The sequence below is a fragment of the Amborella trichopoda genome, chromosome 13 (assembly GCF_054954075.1).
Source record: "Amborella trichopoda isolate Santa Cruz 75 chromosome 13, AtrichopodaSantaCruz75HAP2 v2.0, whole genome shotgun sequence".
Lineage (NCBI taxonomy): Eukaryota > Viridiplantae > Streptophyta > Magnoliopsida > Amborellales > Amborellaceae > Amborella > Amborella trichopoda.
Window position 1 is genome coordinate 35083083 of NC_142348.1, and position 13818 is coordinate 35096900.

The 13818-nt window shown below is 36.8% G+C and overlaps 1 protein-coding gene across 7 annotated transcripts; it reads left to right on the forward strand.

Moving 5' to 3' along the window:
* Positions 1-1568: 1568 nt before the first annotated feature.
* Positions 1569-10952, forward strand: LOC18446459 (Rhodanese/Cell cycle control phosphatase superfamily protein). Of its 7 annotated transcripts, none has more exons than XM_020674905.2 (6): positions 1569-1675; positions 3080-3336; positions 4259-4409; positions 7134-7219; positions 7354-7458; positions 10432-10952. In XM_020674905.2, exons 1-6 carry the CDS (start codon positions 1575-1577, stop codon positions 10500-10502), a joined length of 771 nt encoding a protein of 256 aa, XP_020530564.1. In that variant the 5' UTR covers positions 1569-1574; the 3' UTR covers positions 10503-10952. The 7 variants fall into 7 exon arrangements, with proteins under 7 accessions (XP_020530564.1, XP_020530565.1, XP_006856459.2 ...); XM_020674906.2 differs by having other exon boundaries at positions 10467-10952; XM_006856397.4 differs by having other exon boundaries at positions 3095-3336.
* The last annotated feature ends 2866 nt before the right edge of the window (positions 10953-13818 follow it).

Genomic DNA, 13818 nt, shown 5'->3' on the forward strand with positions numbered 1-13818 from the left:
ATTTGGGATAGTTTGAAAATGGTTTTTCTTTCTGATTTGGAATAGTTTTAAGAGGATTTTTCATTTTTTTGGAGAAACAGCAAGCAGAGTTGAATGATTAAGTTTGGCAAACTATTCCTATATGTACAATTACCTGCTCTTGTAAGTTTACAATTAACAAAATAAAAAACAAAATTTGATTACTTAGTCTCTCTGCTTCTCATTCATCAGTAAAAAAGATTATGTTTTGAGCTCTAATTTGTGCTAGAAACAATATTTTTAAACCAATTATCACAAATAATCATAGAAATATGCATGTATATGATTTCTTTACACAATTATTTACTTTACAAAATGATTTGCTATAAACAATATTTCATTGACACAATGATTTTCCAGAATAACAACTGAAATCTGCATCTATTTGTTTAAGTTTTTTTAAAAAATTTATGCCATCAATCTGCAACTGTGGCTTTGAAGAACACAGTGAGGATAAAAGTTTATATTTTACACTTTTTTTTTTTGAAATAATATTGTTTTAAAAAACATGAAGTAGCAATGGTTGCAATACACAAAACAGGAAAAAAAAATCTTTCAAATAAAAAAATAAGTAAAAAAGGTTTTGCTTGATTTAAATTGTATTACAAAAAAAGCGCGTTTTAAATGGTTTTATGAAAACTACGCGATTTTTTTTCGACCTTTTAAAAAAAGTCCCTTTTTAAAACTCTTTCCATAAAAAGGCCGAATTTTTTAAAAAAACGCCGATTTGCTAACTATGACAATGACGTATTACTTGCGATCATGTGGACCACAACCTACATATATTATTAGAAAAATTACCAAATACACCCTAAAATGGACTATCTATGCAACTTACCCCCACTCTAATTTTTTCTCACACTTTTTTTCCCCAAACAACCTTTTTTCGTAAAAACCTCCCAACCCAAAAGTAACATAAAATAAGACTAAAATACCTTCATTTCTTTTCACACGGCCTTCTCTCTCCTATTTTTTCTCACATGGCCTTCGGCTCCGACAATGGAGGATTACGCTCCGGTAATCCTAATGCGCACTTCGGCAGTCACAATGTGCGCTCCGGCAGTGCTTTGTTTGACCTGCATCGCTCCGGCATATTGAGAACTGTGTTTCGGCTTTTCACTCCGGCCGTTTGCTTTGGCAATGTAGCACCGCTCTCTGGCACTGCTTCTTGACATTCCACTCCAGCAGTAGTATATTGCCCTCTGGTGCTACTCTATTTGGGATCGCGAATTGATTTGGTTTATAAGGGAATGCGAATTGATTTGGTCTGTACAGGAAGCGTACTTTCATCCAAAAATTAAGAATTTTTTACTTTAAAAGGGTTTTTGGGAGCAATGGTTGGTTGGAGAAAAAAATGCGAGAAAAAATTGGGGTAGCGATAAGTTGCTAGGTGTATTTTGAAATTTTGATTGAGACGACAAATTCTTAAGTAATGTCGTCATAATCCTATCCTCTTTTTCATCCCACGTGGCGTGCTCTGGTTGGTCATCGTGATTCAGTTGGTCATCTTGATTCACATTCTTTGAGCTTCCCTGTATGCCAAATCCATTAAACTCATGCTAAAATTCCAAGAAAAAAAAGAAAAAAGCCAAAATGGTAGGTCTCAGTTGCTGCACCTTGGGATCATACAGGTTCTCTCTCTCTATCTACTGTTTCTGTAAGTGCTACTGTTATTTGTATGATGGATGTCTCTGCATTTCATATGGGCTGCAATGACTTATGATAAAGCCTCTGCTAAATTGCTTGAATTTAATAGAAATTTTTCATTTGAGCGACAAATCTCTTCCTACCATTTGCTAAATAGTAACAGAAATGAATTTTGGTTCTCAATGTGCAGTGTGATATCAGACTCAGAGCATTCAAGCTTTCCTTTTCTTTAACTATTGAGTATTTGATTAAGTCATTAAACTGAGAGAGAGAGAGAGAGAGAGAGAGAGAGAGAGAGAGAGAGAGAGAGAGAGAGAGAGAGAGAGAGAGAGAGAGAGAGAGAGAGAGAGAGAGAGAGAGAGTGAGTTTACCCATATGCCTCTCTTTAATTTTGTGGTCGTATAGAGTAAAATGGTCTTTCTTGCCTTTTCTTACATGTATTAGTTTAAAACCTAAGAGCTAAGGATTGCTCATTCCCTTCTCATGCATTTGTTTGATATTTTGTCTTTTCATATATTCCTTTTATAGAGTTTTCAGACTTATGTCCAGCAACATATTAACTTGCAAGAATGACAGTTAAAAAAATATATTAGAAAAATGAGATAGTGGTTTTCTTTGTTGGTGTTTTTTTTGTTGGAAAAATAATCTCTATCCCGTCCCTGAAATTTCCATCACTATTAGCCCATTGGGTTCACCAAAATCCCTTGTACCCAGTAAAGTTTAAAATTTTGAGACTGTTAGCCCTCTAATTATGTTTTTTTTTGCTCTTTTTGTAAATTTGATATTTTTATTTTATAACATGCCAAACCCTTCCATTAGTTAACTTCCTTTCCTTTCTCTTCCGTTGCCTAAAACCAATCTTACTTCCGTAGACCCCACTCTATAAATTATATCTTTCGAACTAGGAAAATGATTAATCAAGATCTTTTTATTGCTATTGTTAATGGATTATTATTTATTGAATTAAAAAAATTTCTCAAAATACCTATAAAAGATGAATTATTTAACAATTAAATATTATTGTTGTCATTATTGTAATAACAATTATAATTATTATTATTATTATTATAATCATCATCATCAATAAAATTTATATATCAAGTCACACAAAAAAAAATACCGATGACTAATGTAATGGCATTTTGTGTTCAAATTTGTAAAAAGAACAAAAAAAAAAACATAATTAAAGAGTTAATGGTCCCAAAGTTTTAAACTTACGGGGTACAAGGGATTTTAGTGATCCAAAGGGCTAAGCGGGATGGAAATTTCGGGGAGGGGTAGAGATCATTTTCTCTCTTTTTTTGTTTCATTTTTCTGGAATTTTTTTTGTTTTTTTTTGATGTGGGGGGGGGGGGGGGAATGGGTGGGTGAGAACATGCATTTTGCTATTTTACTATTCATTACCAAGCTATAGAAACTGGAATTTCAGGTTATCTTGGGCAGCATTCAAATGCAACCATGGGCGGTTTCCGTCATGTAGAAGTTCTTTGAAGCAAAGAATGGTTATTAGAGCAGAAGTGGACTATGTTGATAGTGAAGAGGCTAAAGTACTGGTTTCAAAAGAGGGTTATGCTGTACTAGATGTAAGAGATACATTTCAATATGACCGAGCCCATATCAAATCATGTCATCATGTGCCCCTGTTTATTGAAAATAAGGACAATGACCTTGGTATGGATTCTATTCTCTCAATTATATGTTAAGTTTCTCTATTGAGTTTCTTGAAACTTTTATTTTTTAGAAAAGTTTTTTGGATGTATCATGAAGGCTTTGATATGTAATACCATGAGTTTTGTTGCAGAAATTGTGAACACAAATTGTGTTGGGTTTTGTTCTGGTCCAAAAGGGAATCTAAGGTTTGGGAAAACATAATTCTCAAAACTGAAGTCCATATTCTATAATCTAAACTGATCACAAAGAAGAAGAGAAGGGAAAAATTACATTTGAATCAATATCCTTATATTGCAACTTGTAGCTCTGTGACTTGCGGTTCATTCGCAAACATTCAAACATAGGGGACACTTATATTTTTCACCTGATTTGTTATCCACTAGTAAAAATAAGGAAATAAAAATCCCTATGAAGGAAAAAAATTCTTATTTCGCCCACAAAAAGAAACCGGGTCTGTCAAAATTAGTGAAGGGATGAACTCAACCATTCATAGTCAGGGTGCTCTTAACCTCTCATGCTCCCGACGCATCATGCACCTCTAGAGCATTTTCCATATGATAAACTCTTCCTAGCTTTGGCTCTGATAAATGATAAGCAGATTGGGCCTAGCGGAGCCTACTAAAAGGGTTGGAGTTAGGCTCGAAAGCAACGGCTAGCGCGAAAGCGTTGCACTGACGCCCATCCCTTTTCTTGCATAAAATAAAATTAGACCAAAGAAAGAGAACTAAATAAAATTAACCTTCTTCTTCATATTTTTCCTTTGCTATTTTCACTATTTTATTTTCCCAATTCTGTGATATACTTCAAGTGAGATGCATTGATGGTATTTTGAGGCAAATGTTATTGCAAATTTGTAAATCAATATGGATATGAAGTGACAAATAGATTTTCTTCTTCCCTGATTGCCATTGAACATTTTCAGGTACAATTCTCAAACGAACTGTGCACAACAATTTTTCTGGATTGTTCTTTGGGCTGCCATTTACAAAGCCCAATCCTGAGTTCGTTAAGTCTGTAAATGAGAAGTTCTCAACTGACAGCAAATTATTACTAGTCTGCCAGGAAGGAATGAGGTTAGTGCAAGTTGAAACATTTTGGTAGTTGGTTATCCTTGAGTTTTTAGTTCCAATTTGTCTACACGTGCTATGAATTTATCCGGTTCTCATTGAGTGGGAGGTAAATTTCCATGTCGTTATCTTTCATGTAGTTTCGGAGGCCTTTGCTCTTTTCATTTTGAAATATCTGCATACAAATATTGGTTTTCTGTCTGCTCATTGGATATTTACCGTTTTTAACAATTTCAAAGATTGTGCAGGTAACTTCATCCCTGGTTCACTAATTTTTTTATAATTTTCTTTATGCAACTCTTGATGGCTTTACTTTTTATTTTGATGGAACTTTTTATTTCACAATCAGTGCTTACTGTATAGGAATGGAATCACATTTCTCAGTGTTTTGCCTGCAACATTATATGGTTCGAGAGCACAAAAGAAGGGATACATACATCTATGACCTGCAGGAAGAATATCTCCTGGCCCATTTGATTATGGGGGTCCTTTTTACACCTTCACTTTGTAGAGTCACAAAATCTATGAGGGATGTTGGCACCACCGTTGTGTTCTGCACTATGATACTTATGCAGTGAATAAAAAGAAAGAAAAGAAACAAGAAATTTTATGGTTTTGTGGTCTTTTGTTTCATTTGCAAATGAATAATTTCATGTTGACTAACTTGGTAGAGAGTCAAAGTAAAATGTAGCACGTGCTTGATCTACTTGTTAACTCTGAGATGCGTGAAACCCACTTTAGTATGGTAAATGTTTGTTAGTTGTCATAGAATCTTGAGCGTATGCGACTATGAGTAAAGCACCTGGACATTTGATGCTCTATGGATGACTTCAATGGCAGAGGGATTTTCCAGGCGTCGTGCTCATAATGGCAAAGAGAAAGGATGGGCAAGGTTCCATTGATTTGTAAAATCTTCCAAGTGAATAAGATGATATTTTATTTGAAGATAAACTTCTGTTGTTCTGAATTTTATGTGTGAATCTCCGCATGTATATTCTAAAGGCACCATGACAATATGGGATATGGATTAATTGGGATCCATAGTGTTGTGCTGGCTAGTGAATATCTGAATCCAGTACATCACTTTAAAGGAAGCTTTTAGCATGCATCAGAGTAAAGATTAAACAGCACAGACCATAGGGTTCTTGGCCTTGTCTGCTTAATATTTTCTTTAAATTTTGGCTCATACGATAAGTTGATCAGGTGCATGAGTTAACTAGCCCTCCTGGCTCGGTAGAGTGCAAGGCTCTTAACCTTGTGGTTGTGGCTTTGGGAAGTTGGGAAGAGTGGGTGGTTTATATTGATGAGTATGTTGAACCTCTGTAGGACTCTAGCTCAATGAGACTCTGCGTTTGCAGCCCAATGGAAGACCACCATGCAAGTAGGCCATTTTGGTATCCGTGGCTTACTTGCCACTGAGGGCTACCTACTGGTGATTTTCTTCATAGATTTGGAACTGTGGTTCAGGAATTCAATTTGGGATCTATATTGGCGACGAAGCTCTATTGGCATTTATTGAATTAGCCACTATATAAGATGTGAGGTTAGAAATTAAAATAATAATTGCATTTCAAATTACAGCTTGATGGGAGATATTTACAAAATATCAGACATGACAAACATCAGAACAGATGTAGTAGGTGTGCTACCTTTTAGTTATTAATTTCTCCAAAAACAACACATCTTCAAAAAATATAGTAGTGATGTCTCTGTTTTCCTTTTCTTTTTTTTTCTTCGTTAGATCTAATAGGATGCACATAGTGCATATCAAATATCAACAATAACTGTCATATCGGCCATCATTTTCAAAAGATATAGTAGTGATGTCTTTGTTTTCTTTTTCTTTTTTTTTCTTCTCTAGATCTAATAGGATGCACATAGTGCACATCAAATATCAACAATAACTGTAATATCAGCCATCATGCTGATATTTTCAGCCAATACTTTCACCAAACTGCTTGTTTTTACAACTGAGCAATTTGGCTTTATACCATCACGATTAGGTATATCGCCTATGGCATGGACTGGACCAGCTATATCAGCCATATATCATGTGGCTTAATACGAACATTTTAGATTTAGACAATTGATACAGTTATGATTTATAATTTTTTGTTTTTTTTATAATTAATAGAAAATGCTCTTAACATTCTGGTCATTCACTGTTAACATTGTACCAAGTATTGATGCATAATTTTTATGTCTGCATAGTGGCCTATGATTCTCAGATATATTACCAATTATAAATGACTGAAACTTTACTGAAGGGAAAAACCTTGATTTGCATGCATTCAAATTCACAATTCTACTGTCATAAAACATTGTTGTTTCTTGAATGAGGCATTTGTACTTTCATATAGAATCACAAGAAAATATCACTTATTGGTTGAGTGAAAAAACTGACATGCACTGTGCAACTTGTAACTAAGTTTTTATAGATATGTTTAACCAACCAGCTTTCACTGTACCTCGGGAGATTTATTAATTAATGGACTCAACTGTAAGCTAAGCAGCCATGTTTTTTGAATAAAGGAATACTAGAAAAGTGAATAGGGATGATTACAGAGAAAAGGCCAAATCAAGCTTAGTAATAAAATCTGCTTTTACTAAATTCAAACTCCTAATTGTGATTCTCTCCCTATTTCTTACTTTGACTACTTTTGCCACTGAGGTTTATTTCTTTCTAAACGATCCAACATTGTCACTTCATTTCTTTTCTGATATTTGTAGATCTGCAGCTGCTGCTAGACAACTTGAGGAAGAAGGCTTTCAAAATATATCATGCATTACCTCTGGTCTTCAATCAGTAAAACCAGGTTCATTTCATTCATTTTACAGCCACACATGTGCATGCAGAGAGCGAGAGAGAGAGAGAGACTTTGTGAAATTCAAATGACTATATTGCATGTTTTTACCATTATGAGCTGAAGGATTTCAAAACTTCATGTAGGAACATTTGATTCTGTGGGAAAAGTTGAGCTGCAAGATGCAGGCAAGGCTGGCCTTGTAACAGTTCAAGGCAAAATTTCAGCTGTATTAGGCACCATCCTCATTTGTAAGTTGATTCTTTCTAGCTCTTCTCATGGCTACACACTAGCTTTCTCATTTACATGAAAAACAACAATTATTTCAAGGATAAATTTTGGTGAATGCATCTCATTAATAATCTAGTAATGTTCTAATAGAATGATAAACAAGCTCTCAAGTTTCTCTTATTTGATTAGCTCTTATCATAATTCTTGAAAATTTGAAGGCTATTCACTTCAATGCTATGCATAGTTTCTGAACAATGTAGGAAAGTCGCAAAGAACATATCACCTCTTTGTTTCTCTTTATCTTTTTTTGATAATGTTAACATTTAATTGATAAAACAGAAAGGGGAATACAAAAGGCCTTGGCGATCCACGAAGGAGGATGCACAACGGAAATTAGAACAAAAAAGTAGAATCGACTCCTTTTTTAGGAGGCTACAATGGGACATAGCAACCAAATAAAATACGTCGATCCGAAAAAAGAAAAGACAAAAGAACTGTCCAAAAAGATTCAAGAACCCAAAAAATCATCAATTGTCCACCATCTCTGCTACTTCTTTGGCAAGTGTATTAGCGTCCTAGTTTCCTTCCCTCCATGTATGTATCAACACGACAGACATATTCTTGCATAGGTGATCAATCTCATCAAACAAGTGTGCCAGGAACTAGGGGGGAGAGGAAGAAAATCTTTGAACCCAAGAAATGGTGTTCTTGGAGTCTCCCTCCACCACTAGAGATTGTAAGTGGAGGGGGTCTATGAGCTTGAAGCCTTCCAACAGTGCTAGAGCTTCAGCTTCCATGGAGTTGGCATGGCCAATATGTTTGGAGATGGTAGCCAGTGTAAAGCAGAGGTGGTCCCATTGGTGGAGGTTTCCACCTAGTGGTCCTTAGCAGACGCACTCGATGGGCTTGGAGGACATTGCGCCAATCCTTGCTGAACACCGAGGCTGGTGGTAATAGCGATGGTTGGTAGCCCAGAAGATAATGGAGGACTTGGGCTTGTCAAAAAGGGGAATATTACTCTCGGAATGTTATGTTGTTTCGCTCGATCCATAGGGCCCATAACGTGCCTACCATCGAGGATTTCCAGAGTAGTATCCCCACCTTAGGCCAAGGATAAGGTTTGATGGCTGAGAGGATGGATGTTACCTCTGCCGTTAATACCCACAGAACATTTAAGAGTTTAAGGATTGCCCCCCATATGCTTAGGGCAAAGGGACAATGCAACAATAGGTGGTTATTTGTTTCCTCAGCTGTTCGGTACATAACACATCTGTTAGGGATTGGGATGCCCCTTCTCTGCAACTGATCCACTGTGAGGACTCTCTCAGAAAGGGCTAGCCTCGTGAAGATCTTAATTTTAGGGGGGGGCGAAGGAGTCCCATGCTTGAGCAGCTGTAGCAGCAGGAGCTAAGGGGAATGTTAGAGGTAGGGAGAGGCTTTTATAACAGGAAACTGTGAAGAGGCCAGAGGGTGTAGGTGCCCAAATAATGCGATCTGGACCTATGGGTGCTAAGAAGGTGGATCGAAGTTCTGCCGCTAAAATTGTGAAGCTTGCTATCTCAGAGTCGTTAAGGGCCCTCCTGAAGATTGGGTTCCACGAGAGAGTGGACCCTACCAATAGCATTTCATCCACTATAGTGGCCCCTTGATCTCTAGCTAAAGAGTAGAGGTTGGGGAATCTGTCCCTAAGAGGAGTGTGGCCTAACCACATGTCTTGCCAGAATAGAATGCGGTTCCCTGATCTCGTATGGAATTTGATTCTAGATTTGAAAGCATGGAACGCAGAACATATCGACCTTCAAATGCCGGAGGATGTCTGATTAGCCCTATAGTTCTGCAGCCCACGGTGTATTGGAGAGATGGTATTTATGCTTGAGTATATCTATCCACAACTGATCCCTGAGGTTCGTCAGGTGCCAACACCATGTGCCCAGGAGAGCCAAATTCTGAGTTCTAAGATTCTTGATCCCAAGCGCGCCTCTTTTTCTGGACTGGCAAAGTTTATCCCAAGCAAGTAAGTGGAATTTTTTATTGGCTCCATCTCCACACCAGAAAAACCTTCTCATTAACTGTTTGATACTGGAACTGACTGCCATGGTCATGTGGAAGATGGACATTTGGTAGACCAGGATGCTAGCCAGAGTGGCTTTAATCGGTGTTAGCCTTCCTCCCGGAGAGAGAAAGTGACATTTCCATCCTGCTAGTCTACAGTCCACTTTGGACGACAGTCTCAATTTTGGTTTGCCTAAGCAAAGTGGCAGTCCAAGGTATTTAGATGGCAGTGTTTCAGCCTCACAACCCCATCTCTCAGTGAAATTGGATAGTGTAGTTGAATCAACCTTAACACCCATCATCTTGGTTTTGTCGAAGTTGACTTTGAAGCCAGTTACGAATTCAAAACACCCGAGAAACAAGAAGAGGTTATGGTTCTCTTCGATTGTGGCATTGCATAATACCAATGTATCATTTGCGTACTGGAGGTGAGAGGCCGTAGGGGCCTGAGACCGGAGCGAGAATCCATGCAGGTGTACGGCCGTATACATTCTAGAAATTGATCTATTGAAGACATTAGCGGCAATGGCGAATAGGAATGGAGATAGGGAGTCTCCCTGTCTGAGGCCTCTAGTAGAAGGGAAGTATTCTTTGGGGGTACCATTAATGAGCATGGAGAAGTGTGGATGCTAGTAACAAGCTTTCATCCATGCTCTTAATTTAGTCCCGAAACCCATCTTGGCCTGAGTTTCTTCAAGGATATCCCAATCTACGTGTTTGTAGGCCTTCTCCCAATCCAACGTAACTACGATGCCAGGGGCGTTGGCCAGATTTCTTTGTTTCTCTTTATCATACTTTATTCGTTTGTCTTTGTTCTAAAATAGCTATTAAATCTGGATAAACAAAATATGTAGTTTGAGATGATCGTTGCCGTAACTTTGTTGCTTTTAATCAAAGCTTAATTCATATTCTTTGTTCTGATATGTAATCATCACATGCAGGTGCATATCTCTTAATTACTTTCTTTCCCGAACAGGCAGAGAAACTTTTTCAGCTGGGCCCTACTAGCTAGACTCTACATAACAGAAAGAATATTAGAGAGGATTTGTTCTCATTCTTTGTGGCTTCATGAAATGATGATGAGCTACTTGTGCAATGCGAACTAACAACATGTTGAAAGCACATTGGACAAGGAAATGTTCCAATGTACCCTGCTCCATGTGGCTGCTGAGGTCCGTGTGTGTGTCAGAGAGAGAGAGAGAGAGAGAGTTTGATCCATCAAGTGGATGCTCCCTCTGATAAATATCCTATATTTAGGATATTTAAAAAAAAAAATACCATTCAAGAGAGAGAGAGTGAGAGAGAGAGAGAGAGAGAGAGAGATTTTATTGGTAATTGTAAATTGAAGTTTCCTTGGGGAGTACATATATTTTTTTGCCTAGTTTGGCTCCAAAATCCAAACTCAAGCAAACACTAGCAGCAACTCACATGAGATTTTGGTTTAAAGCAAATTGTTTCCACACATGCTATTCATGTATGATTTGCAAATAAAAAATGTTAGACTCATGAAATCAACATATTAACCCACCTCTCAGGAAAAAAAAATTATATGCTTTCTTAAATTTATCTTCCTTCAATATTTGCTAGCAGCGAATTGCTGATTGCGGAAAGCATGTTACAATGCCTCTAATTCACAGAGAGCAGTTTGGAAAGTAGTGCAAATTTAATACAAAAGAGTTTTATTCATGAATGAGGGCAAAATAGCGAACATTTTGTGGTGTTTTTCAAATAAGCAGGCGAGAGAAAGCAGTCTCTTTACAAATAATTGGCCCATACAAACTGGGGCCTAGGCTTGTTAGAACCTAAAAATTACATTATAAATGCATCGAAGATAAAATTTAGAAAACAAAAGGGTGGGTGTTTGCTAAAGGTACTTGAACTATGTATGACATGTGACTGGTATTTTAGAGGCGAGCTGCTCAGGCAAGTCCAAGTAAGTCTCACCCTGAGTTCATTCCTATTTTTTTTAAAAAGAAAGAAAAGAAGGCATAATATTTCCTCCCGCTTTTTTAACATTAGTTGTTGAATGGTGTAGTGGTTAGAGACTAGCTGCCTTTGGGCGCCTCCTTTATGAGGGATCTTGGGTGGTTTGATTACCATGAATCTAATTTTTTTAGCTCATGTACTGTATTTTAGTACGGAAAAAAAGTGACGATAATGAGCATTCGTGCAACATTTGATTTGTAATAGACAATAATTTATATAAACTATAAAAATTTGGTGTACATTTTGCTTGGCGGAAACTCGCCTAGTCCTTAGGGCGAGCCGAGTTACTTGGCCGATTCCGTGTAAGCCTTGGCTGAGTCTCAGAACACTGCAAATGATCATTTATTCAAGAAAAGAGGGAGATGGAATCAAAGAAAGAGGATTGACTTTGATTGCTAGCTATTGCTTTTGTGATTCATGCTTCCTCCTTGAATTCAGTTTTCTCACAACACATCTCCATTGTAAGTGTATGTAAATGGCAAATTTTCTGTAAGGTTTTTCTTTGATCTACAGAAAGTGACTTTCGACCAGTCAATGGCAAGATACACAAACTGTTTCCAAGCTTACAAACTGGAGCATTGATTTGGGTTTTCAAGTTATTCACATAAACCACTATTGAAAGCTTTAAAGCACCATAACTAGAGCTATCAGCAATAAAAGGGAATACAGGAAACATGGTAGAGAGCCTAAAATTACACATTCTATTAGCCTTAGAAACATAAGCCGCAACCCAATAGCCCAACATTCACTGCATACTACTGAACAATTTTTCGTGCAATCGCCAATTGCAAAACATTTTTTTGGCTGAACCAGCCAGATGCTTGAAGCGGTCCTACGTGTTGTATTGAAATATGAGAATAAAGAAAAACAATAATTACATTGGTCACACCATGCATTATCACTCTCTTCTCCATGTACACAAAGTCCTCGCTACATGGATATGTCAGTTGGGTAGGCTTGGAGGTTGGACTCTCCATCTTCTATAAATGGTTATTTTGCCTTCATTCTTCGGTGTGATAAGTACATATTTTATGGTTCTATTTTTACCTTAAAAGCGAAAAAGTTATTTTCAAATAGAATGTTAAAAAAACGACATAGTTGAAAGTAGTGAGAAAAGATATATAGACTTATGGTCTCACTGAGGGAATGACGGATCATGATTTTTGCGTAGCCGATCTCAAATAGTTGAAAAAAAGTTCTGATAATGATAATGAACCAAAGGACTGCTTGCCATCTTACTTTTCTTTTCCAATTTTGTTCTTGCCAAATTACATATACAATGTGTGGACAACGAGACTGCCCAAATCTCTATTGTGTTCCATTTGATCCTCTCTCCATAGATTCTAGCCATCCAATGGTTTTTCAAGCAGGAAGGAATGAGAAGAGGATTCATAGCATGGGAATTTGTTTATTGTTTGACCCAAACAATTGGGCTTTTCTGCTGATTTTTTAGGTGATCATGAATCTGAATATTTTTTTCTCATTTGTTCCTCGACAATTTCGCTTTTGTTTCAAATTTTTTCTAGCAAATCACTGCTGGTCAATCTCTTTAGCTTTCTTTATGCTTTTAAAATCACAAGCCGGAAATCCTCTGTTTTGTTTTGAGTTTTCACTAATACTAGCCTCTTGAGTCCATTTTTTCACTAATACTAGCCTCTTGAGTCCATTTTTTCACTAATACTAGCCACTTAGTCCATTTTCTTACGATAATTCCAACCTAAAAAATCGATGAATCACTCAATCAGGATTAAAATTCATTTTTGCAATCCGGTTCCCATAATCAGTGAACTGGATGGTAATTGAAAATCCACCCCAACTGGTACTTTCTTTGATATCAAAGTAGTTTGGCTGGCCCATCCCTCTATCCCTTCACCGGTAAGCAACTTGAATAAATGCACTCCCCTAAAATGTTTCACACGTGAGGAAGTCATGTCCAACATTCACATAATGGGAGGAGAAGCAATCTTTTATAGAACCCATGTTTCTCCAAATTTACGATGTGGGACAATTTCATCTCCTCTTCTCGACAATAGCATATTCTTTCATGTAGAGCATAAAAACATTGTGAATAATATCCGCTAAAATGAAAACACAAATTTGTATCCCATAAAAAACTATATAAAAATAATATATAAATATAAAAAAGAATCATGATGCCTTTAAATTTTTAAACTTGAGGAAACAAAAATTAAATTTTAATTAAACACAAAGGGTTTTCAATATTTTACTTGGATCTTACAACCACCCATGTTTCTCTCTACTAAGGGGACATAACCAAAATTAGTAGAGAGAGAAGTTATCTTCAAGAGGAATTTTAGAGTCTGAGAACTTTAGAATATTCA

Coding starts and splice junctions, on each gene's coding strand:
- LOC18446459 (XM_020674905.2), top strand. CDS start 1,575: ATGCTAAAATTCCAAGAAAAAAAAGAAAAAAGCCAAAATGGTAGGTCT. Junction 1,676..3,079: donor TCTCTCTATCTACTGTTTCT/GTAAGTGCTACT, acceptor ACCAAGCTATAG/AAACTGGAATTTCAGGTTAT. Junction 3,337..4,258: donor AAATAAGGACAATGACCTTG/GTATGGATTCTA, acceptor GAACATTTTCAG/GTACAATTCTCAAACGAACT.